This window comes from Octopus sinensis, linkage group LG4 (assembly GCF_006345805.1).
Source record: "Octopus sinensis linkage group LG4, ASM634580v1, whole genome shotgun sequence".
Taxonomy (NCBI): Eukaryota; Metazoa; Mollusca; class Cephalopoda; order Octopoda; family Octopodidae; genus Octopus; species Octopus sinensis.
The window spans coordinates 64,896,348-64,906,798 of NC_043000.1; the positions used below are offsets into that span (position 1 = coordinate 64,896,348).

At 35.8% G+C, this 10,451-nt stretch overlaps 1 protein-coding gene across 1 annotated transcript; it reads left to right on the top strand.

Annotated features, from left to right (window-relative positions):
- The first annotated feature begins 7,299 nt into the window (after positions 1–7,299).
- Positions 7,300–7,938, top strand: LOC115210458 (protein GVQW3-like). Its single transcript, XM_029779061.1, has one exon. It carries the CDS (start codon positions 7,300–7,302, stop codon positions 7,936–7,938), a length of 639 nt encoding a protein of 212 aa, XP_029634921.1.
- The last annotated feature ends 2,513 nt before the right edge of the window (positions 7,939–10,451 follow it).

Sequence of the window (10,451 nt, forward strand, 5' to 3'; positions counted from 1 at the left end):
ATAGAGGTCTTTATACTTCATTGTCATACCTCATCATTCTGTGCCTGTATACCTTAGATAGTCAAGTTAGTGCTATTGTACATGATGTAGTGGTGGCAAAAAATTAAAATATAACTTATAAGGTTTATGTGGTGAGGAAAAGGAATGATTAGCCCAATGACTCATATACTAAAAGATGTGACCTGTTTACCCTTCACTTTGTCTTTATACACTAAGCCAAATGAAGACTCATCCCACACCAAATTTAAGCACATGTTTGTTCAAATGAATTTATTGATATGGATTATTCTGAAAGGTTTTGCAGCTGAAACACTACAAGTTTTCTGACAATTATTAGCTTTTCTGAAAAACAATATGCATACAGTTGAACAATTTCTTTCTTCATCCTTATTATTTTGCTTAATATGACAGTATATATACCTTCCAGACGAGTTTTTCCCACACATATCTGCACACTAACTTTGGTAACACCTCATACTGTTTCTTTTCCTTATTATCAATAAAGTTGCTATCAAATATATTGTCACCTTTATCCATTACTTCAGCCTACTTCATGATTAGGGTTTTAAGAAATAATTGCCCCTACCCAACCCATGAGATCTAGTTTATGCTTCACTCTGGACCACGACACCAATTGAGTTTGACACCACAGGGTGAATAAAATTTGGTCAGTATATTTTGTAGAAGAAACAGTTCAGAAGCTTGTTTTGTGCTTGGGTAGGGGTGCTTTTCTTTATACAGGTCTAAAAACTGGTAATCCTGTTTATGTTGTGCTCATTTAATAATAATAATAATAATAATAATAATAATAATAATAATAATAAAAATAATAATAATAATAATAAAATAATAATAATAATAATAATAATAATAATAAAAATAATAATAATAATAATAATAATAATAATAATAATAATATAATAATAATAATAATAATAATAAAATAATAATAATAATAATGAAATTATTGTATACAGTGCTCAGGTGTACCAAAACTTGTCAAAAGTGCATATAAAGCATATGCAGTAATGTACAAATGTCTGGAAAGTGAACAGTGTATGAGTCAGATACATGCTTGTGTGTGTATGGCGGGGAGAAAATCAGGTGTAGTGTTGGCGAATCTCAGGAAGCATGGAAGTTTTGAAGGATGCAGTGCTCCGACAACTAACAACTGATGCCTGCAGTTTGTTCCATACTTCAGCAACTCTTAGCGTGAAAAAATGTTTCCGAAAGTCAACGGAGCTGTGCTGTTTTCTGAGTTTGTAAACATGTCCACGGGTGTTAGACAGGTGGAGTTTGAAAAGGTGCTAAGTGTTATTGTTTATAAGATGGTTAATGATTTTATGGGTGTCTGCCAAGTCAGCTGCGAAACATTGGAGTTTCAATGTATCCATGCCCAGGGAAGTAAGGCGTTCAGAATATGGCAAATGCCTGATGGAGGGTTTGATAAATAAAGATTGATAAAATAAAAATCATACTGAAATATATACTGAAGTTGATATGAATGACTAAAACCCATGATATGGCTGCAGTCCAATGAATGAAATGAGTAAAATGATATCTTCTTAATTACTGAAATCCCTAAAAACACTGTTTTAATATTAACAATTTGAACACTAATTAGAAAACAAATTAAAAATGTGCTAAGGGGCTACAGGAAAGAAAATGAACTGTTTAATAACAATAAAAATACTCTTAGAAAAAAATTTAGTTGATTGCTAATTAAAATAATTGTCTTAAGAACGGAAAATGGCAGAATTTTGGATATCATCCAAATTTGGTAAATTTCTGTATAGATTGGGATTTTATTCAAATTCAAGTTCAAATTCTTCATTTGCACTTTATAAGTAAACTAAAAAATAATATCAATAATAGCAATACTTTCCTTCAAAATACTAAATCATGTCCTTTGGGCTGTGTATTTAGCTATGGGCTGTTAAAATTTTCATTACTCTATTTCATATTTTCTATACTATTAATAAACAATGCATAATGTTAATTAAACATGAGTTAGTTATTTTATATATTATTTCCTAGATAATCTGATGACTATTCAACTAGGTTACTTCAGGCACATGACATTAAATGTACTGCAAATATATATACAACAAAATTACTACAATTTATTTTAACTTGATGCCAAACCTAGTTGGTTATTTCATTCTATCATAGATAAACATATACATTTGTCTGTTTGTCTGTCTGTCTGTCTCTCTCTGTCTCTCTCTGTCTCTCTCTCTCTCTCTCTCTCTCTCTCTCTATATATATATATATATATATATATATATATGCATACACACATACACAAGGGAGGGGGTGCTGAAACGTTCCTAGCTTCAAGGGTATTATGAAAGGCTTGCAACCCTCTGAGTTCTTTTACAGGATTTAGAAAAACTGAAGGACCACTACAATATGTGTGTGAATCTGAGAGGGGGGAAATATTAAATAAAATCATAATTAACTGATCCTCCTGTATCATAATTAACTGATCCTCCAGGAATTTCTCAGCACTCCCTTGTGTGTATGTGTGTGTATATCTATCTATCTGTCTGTCTGTCTGTCCGTCCGTCCGTCCGTCCGTCCATCCGTCCGTCCGTCCGCCCGTCCGTCTGTCTGTCTGTCTATCTATCTATCTATCTATCTATCTATCTATCTATCTATCTATCTATCTATTTATCTATCTATATATATATATATATTTTACAGTTCCATTATAGGTAGAATCAACAAAAACTGTACTCCATCCAGAGTGAGATAATTATCATTTAATATACATAGTATTTAAATAAGAGCTACTAATAGTTTTATGCTGTGGAAACAAAAGGATTCGGCAGATTTATACATGCCTTGTATCTCCAAATAATCCTTCAGGCTCAATGCACATAGTTAGTCCTGTTTGAAAACCTGGACACTATTCTATGGGAAAACATAAGAAAAGAATGAGAAGAAGGTTGATGCAAAAAGTGGAATGAAAAAACAAACTGTAAATAAGAATGGAAAGAAGAAAGAAAAGAAAGAAAACCAAAAGGTTTGTCATCTTTGTTCATTGAAATAATAATTAATCTCTGCAGTGTAGAATAATTAAATGAGGAGGAGACCAATGTTTGTGAGACTGCTGCCCAATGTGGAGAGGTAGGTATCTTCCAGTTCAACAAGTTTCTTTAGAACTGGAGGAATTATTGTATACTAGCAAGATTAATTATGATTTGAATGGACAAAAGGGATGAAACTCTTAGTTTCTTTTCTTTATTTCTTTTCCTATTTTTATTCATTGTCTCCTCATTTCAATTTTTGCATCAACCTTCTTCTTTTTTCTTGTGTTTTCTCATAGACCTACAGAGTGCTTGAAGCTTATAAACTTCTTGCACTTGGATCCCTGGATATTATATTTGCAATTATATATCTATATATATATATATATATATCTGCATGTCTGTCATAATTGTTTTAACATTCACTTTTTCCATACTTGCCTGGGTTAGATGGAATTTATTGAAGCATATTTCCTACAGCTGGATGCCCTTCTTCTTGCCCACTCACTCTTGATTTCAAGTAAGGTAATATCTCCTTATGGATAGATATGATTTTGCAGAAGATAGGAAATGAAGAAATCACTTGTATGGTGATGATGATGCTCATTTATGACTATTATACAGTATCAAGACAAGAAAATACACACACGAATATTAAATGGGGGCATTATTCTAAATTGAGTTTTGCTGGTAAGCTTATTCAACCAGTCAGGTAAAACTTATAATCTCAGTCAACACAATTTTTATAATAATGTATAATAATGTATGTGATGAATGTGTGTGTGTGTGTGTGTGTGTGATTGTTTCCCCATAGCTGAGTAAAGTCTTATCCCTTTTTTTCCATATAACCCAAAGTTTTGAGTGCCTGATTTCCAACATCCTTCAAATCTTAGGGACTATGATTGAGCCTTGGTTAAATTTCGCTGACTCAACACAAATAGCCACTAAAGCCTTTGCTTTTGGAGTCATTTGAGCACCATAGCAACCAATTGCATGTTTACACAGATTAATTAGTTTTGGTCTTCAGTTTATTACAACTTATTATTCAATGACTTCGAAGCATCCTTGTTTCCATTGGTTCCTTAATCTACTTCCCAGTTCATATGCCAGTCAACAGATTCAACAACATCTAGTTGATTAATGATCTATTTAAATCTCAAATTTGCTTTTAACTTTATCATTATTTTATTGTTTCGTTTTTGTACATAAGTTCTTTACAGTTTGCATGGAACAATAAAGTTACATAAACTATCTTCAAGGTTATGAACTCTACTGGGTGACGTAGATATACATTGACTCATTGTTGTGGATTGTCTCTTTTCTACCTGGCACACTATTGTACAGACAGTTCATTTTGTATTGTGAGCAAATTGAAGTTACAATTCACCACTTAGCACTCCAGTTTCAAATTGTTGCAATATTTAGTTTGTTCGTTTCGTAAAGTTATATTCTGAATACAATAGTATTCACATTATTTACATTATTTACATTTGATGGATATTTGTCCCCATCTTGTTTGTTGTTAACACATTTTGGCTGATATACCCTCCAGCCTTCATCAGGTGTCTTGGGGGAAATTTCGAACCTGGGTTCTCATTCCTAAGGTATTTTTTGATGTTATTATTATTATTATTCGGGTCACTGCCTGGAATCAATCTCAGAATCTTGGGGTTAGTAACCTGTACTCTTAACCACTTTGCCATATGCCCATGGTCTTTGGTGTCATTATATTCAAACCAGGTGGTATAAGCTTTGAGTCTCTACATCTACACAAGGAAAGTTATATGATTTGAAAAACGAGCTAGTTTTTTGATGGAGTCCCATTGAAGTCTAATGTCGGTTTCACACCGATTAGATAATACAGTCCTATATTTAAGAGATGAGGAATTATGTACATTATTTACATTATTTACATTTGATGGATATTTGTCCCCATCTCTTAAATATAGAACTGTATTACAATATTATTCGTTTTACTTTATAACACACTCTCAGACCAAGATCTTCTTAGGCTAGACCTTCTGGATGAAGTAGTAGATTTTGGCTTATGTTGCTGCCACTTTGTAGTAAGCAAGAGCAAGGCGATGGGTGTTAGTGTTGACGTTACTACTGGAAATTGAATTTATGACTGTTAGCATTTGTTTTATCTATGATCAAGGAGTGTTTGTTTTGTTTGTGATTAGTGTATGTTATCTGAACTTATTTTGGTAAAGTGATGCATTATAAGTATTGATAAAATTGATTCTCTCATTAATTGTGAATACTTGTGGGAAATTCTTAGCAGGATGGTTGTATTGTTTAATAATGTTATCCTATCAAGTTGATAGATACGATAATAATTAAAAGAAAAGTGGGCAAGGCTAGATACAGGCATGGCTGTGTGGTAAGGAGCTTGCTTTCCAACTACATGGTTCTAGGTTCAGTCCCACTGTTTGGAATCTAGAGCATCAGGCCAATCAAAGCTTTGTGAGTAGATTTGGTATATGGAAACTGAGTGAAGCCAGTTGTGTGTGTATGCATGTGTGTGTGTGTGCATGTATATATGTATGTGTGTATGTATAAATAATAACTCAAATGGGTTGAGGGTCACTACAGCTGTTTCAGATGTATCTTTTATTGATGAACAAATCAATTACATCATATAAAAAAAACATTTTCTTCAGTTGGATTAGAATTAAAATGAAAATAAGATTTAACATTTAGGACTTTTCACACAAAAAATATAGAATGTATACCGACTCTCAGTGCCAGTTCAGAGAGTATATATATATATATATATATATATATATATACACATTAAAGAGAAATACTAAAGAGTAAATTTATTCAATAAAATTGCCGTTGGCTTCAACCATGGCCTCTTGATGACTTCAGAATCTCCTGCAACTCTTCTGGACAGTCTCCTTGTTTAAGTTGGTGAATACTAACACAATCCTTACCTTCAGTTCATCTTTGGTGCTACAAGGAGTTTCGTTGGTCTCTCGCTCAGAGTAAAAGGTAGACTGTATGATGCATGCTACATGGCAGTGAAACATGGGCTGTGACTGCTCAGGACATGCGTAAGCTCACAAGGAATGAAGCCAGTATGATCCGATGGATGTGTAATGTCAGTGTGCATACTCAGCAGAGTGTAAGTACCTTGAGAGAAAAGTTGGACCTAAAAAGCATCAGATGTGGTGCGCAAGAGAAATGACTGCGCTGGTATGGTCATGTGGCGAGAATGGATGAGGATAGCTGTGTAAAAAAGTGCCACACCCTAGCGGTTGAGGGAACCTGTTGAAAAGGTAGACCCAAGAAGACCTAGAATGAAGTGGTGATGCATGACCTTCAAACATTAGGCCTCACCGAGGCAATGACTAGTGACTGAGACTTTTGGAAATATGCTGTGCTTGAGACGACCCGGCAAGCCAATTGAGACTATAACCTCGTGGCCTATGCCAGGGGTGTAACCAGCCCCTTATGCATACCTTTCCTTCATTGGACACTAAACTCTGCTTGCAAAGACCTGTTCAGGCAAGTGAAATCGAAATCAAAATCAAATTCGATGACTGGCATCCGTGCTAGTGGAGCGCTAAGAGCACCATCCGAGCATGATCATTGCCAGAGCAACTAACTGGCTTCTGTGCTGGTGGCACGTAAAAAGCACCATTTGTGCATGATCCTTACCAGCATCGCCTTACTGGCACGTGAAAAAACAATCGAGCGAAGTCATTGCCAGTGCTGCTGGACTGACTCCCATGCAGGTGACACATAAAAGACACCATTTGAGCGTGGCTGTTGCCAGTACTGCCTGACTGGCCCTCATGCCGGTGGCACGTAAAAGCACCCACAACATACTTGGAGTGGTTAGCATTAGGAAGGGCATCCAGCTGTAGAAACTCTGCCAGATCAAGATTGGAGCCTGGTGCAGCCATCTGGTTCGCCAGTCCTCAGTCAAATCGTCCAACCCATACTATCATGGAAAGCGGATGTTAAACAATAACGAAGATGTTGATGATATATATGCATATATATATATATATGGGCACACACACACACACACACACACACACACACACACACACACACACACACACATATATATATATATACGAAGGGTGTATGAAAAGTTTTGAGCCTAACCTAGAAACGGCACTGCTATATAGCTGAAACAATTTTTTCTGGTAAGTAGTCTTTTTGGAGTATTCTTGCTCATTTTCATGATTCTGATATTTTATTTTTTTTGTTGCAGATTTTAGAATAAACAAGCTTCGAGTTTACAAGGATAATGGAGAAAACTGAGTATCATGCTGTTTTAAAGTACCTTCATTTGAAAGGCATGACTCCATCAGAAATCCATGAAAATATGGTGAGAACCTTAACAGACAATGCTCCTTCATATGCAACAGTCAAACGCTGGGTAAATGAATTCAAGCGTGGCAGGGAGAGCGTGGAAGTTGATCCCAGACCAGGGAGACCTCCAACTGCAACCACCAAGGACAATATTGACCTTGCTCTTGGTATGATAATGCAAGATTGCCGAATATCACGTCGTCAGATAGCCAAGAGGCTGGGCATTTCAACTGAAAGAGCAGACAACATTGTGATAAAAGAACTTGGGTTCTCAATGGTTTGTGCAAGGTGGGTCCCCCACCTTTTGACTCCTGAACAGAAATGCACCAGATGCACTTTGTCCATGAGCAATCTGGAACTGTTTGAAGCCGATGAAGAGAATTTTCTTGCTTGTTTCATTACTATGGACAAAAGTTGGGTTCATCACTACCAGCCTAAAACCAAAGAACAATCAAAGCAGTGGAAGCACACATCTACCCCAAAGAAGGCCAGGGTCATTCCTTCAGCTGGTAAGGTCATGGCGTCCGTTTTTTGGGATTCTCAAGGCATTTTGCTGATCGATTACCTTGAATAGGGTCACACCGGGACAGGGCTGTATTATTCTCAGCTATTGAAGCGCCTCCGAGAAGCAATCAAAGAAAAAAGGCTGGGAATGCTCACCAGAGGAGTCCTTTTTCATCATGACAATGCTCCAGCACACACCTCAATGGTTGCCATGGCAACAATTCGTGATTGTGGATATGAACTTGTTCCCCATCCGCCTAATTCACTAGACTTAGCCCCCTCTGACTTTCATCTATTTCCAAAAATGAAAAAAGCCCTGGCTGGTTACCATTTTGCCAGTGACAATGACGTCATAAATGCTGTAGGATGTTTCTTGGAGTCTCAAACATAAGAGTTTTTCCGCGCTGGGATAATGGCGCTTCAGCACTGCTGGAGAAAGTGTTCAGCCATCGAGAGGGACTATGTTGAAAAATAAATCACCAGAAGTCTTATATCATGTTTTGTTTTTTGAGGCTCAAAACTTTTCATACACCTCTTGTATATACATACATACATACACACACATATATATATATACACACACACATACATATATGCATATATATATATATATATATACACATATAGATATATATAGATATATAATCAAAAATCAAAATCAAAAGCAAATCAAGATTGAAACCAAAATGGAAATTGTAGTTGTGGCCGATGACAGTGCTAGCTAACGGGCACCTGTGCTGCTGGCACATAATAAGCAACATTCAAGCATGGGTTGATGCCAGTGTCACCTGACTGGCTCCCCATGCTGGTGGTATCTAAAAAGCACTATCCAAGTGTAGTCTATGGATTACAACCCCTATCAGTATATATGTATACGGTTATGTGCTTTAACTACAGCATTAGAGCTTTTTATCTCTTATTTCTAGCAATGTAGGTGTTCAAACACCCTACTCATATTAAGTGACAATTATAGTTTTCTGATTTGGTACAACATATTATATATTTTATTTTGCACATGTGCATTGTTTGTTTTTGATTTTGTCAACTACACAGTATAGTAGGCGAAATTTTTTTGCATAATGAAATAGTGAAGAATATATTCATATATTCACCACACCGTGTATATATATATATATGTGTATATATATATATATATATATATATATATATATGTGTGTGTGTGTGTGTGTGTGTGGTGTGTGTGTGTGTGTGTGTGTGTGTGACTAGGGTGTTAGAAAACACCCACATTCCAAGAAATAAGAACTAAATGCTCTGATACTATAGCTAATGCACATGACTGAAAACATATACACTATATCATCCAAGTATTTGGATGAAACAAACATAAATATTAATGGTGTAGTGAGTTGAGAAAGAGCCGAAGCTGAGCTGGCTTAACTGATGAGGTTATGGAAATCACTGAAACTGATGTGTCAGTATTAAGTATTCTTGAATGGCACTTTTTGGACGATTATGGTCCCTGTTAGTGTATATGTTTTCATTTATATGCATTAACTACTGCATTAGAGCATTTTAGCTCTTATTTCTATCAATATATGCGTTTTCTAACATCCTAATTGTATTTAGTGAATTTGTAATTCTTCTTTCAGGTGAAACATTGCACACTGCTGTCATATTGGTTATATATATATATATATATATATATAAATCATCATCATCATCATCGTTTAACGTCTGTTTTCCATGCTAGCATGGGTTGGATGGTTTGACCAGGGTCTGGGAATCCAGGAGGCTGCACCAGGCTCCAGTCTGATCTGGCAGTGTTTCTACAGCTGGATGCCCTTCCTAATGCCAACCACTCTGTGAGTGTAGTTGATGCTTTTTACGTGCCACCAGCATGGAAGCCAGTCAAGGCGGCGCTGGCATCGACCACGCTCGGATGGTGCTTTTTATGTGCCTTTGGCTCAGGTATCACAACTACAATTTCCATTTGATTTTGTATGTTGATGTATTTGACTCGCCCTACAATCCAAGGTAAGCACAGCAGGCCGTCCTGCAATCCAAGGTACTTTGGATGGGCTGGGGCTGCTATGTGAAGCTGGTGCAGGAAACAGCCATGAACTCACGCTATTTGTCAGGTCTTTGCAGTCACAGCATATCTCCAGAAGTCTCAGTCTTTTATCTTTCATACTGAGTTATAATAAAAACAAATTTACATTAATCTGATGGATTACTTTATGCTTTTGCAGAGTACGAATTTATTATTCTTATACAAGAATATTCTTGACAGTGTCTTTGAAGTTTCAGTCAGCTAAGCCTTCGTCAGACAGTCCATGATGACTTAACTGATGAAAATTTCAAAGTCACTATCAACAACATTCTTGTGTAAGAATTACATATATATTACATATATATATATATATATATATATATATGAATTACATATTACATATATATATATATATGATGGTGGACAGGTGAAGCTTAGAAAGAAATGAAGCTAGCATGATTCTCTGTATGTGCATCGTTAATGTACATATAGGATAAAGCAAAACTGTGTTAGCAGAAAAATGTGGTATAAACAAAATCAGATGTGGTTTGTAAGAAAGAGAGAGAGAGAGA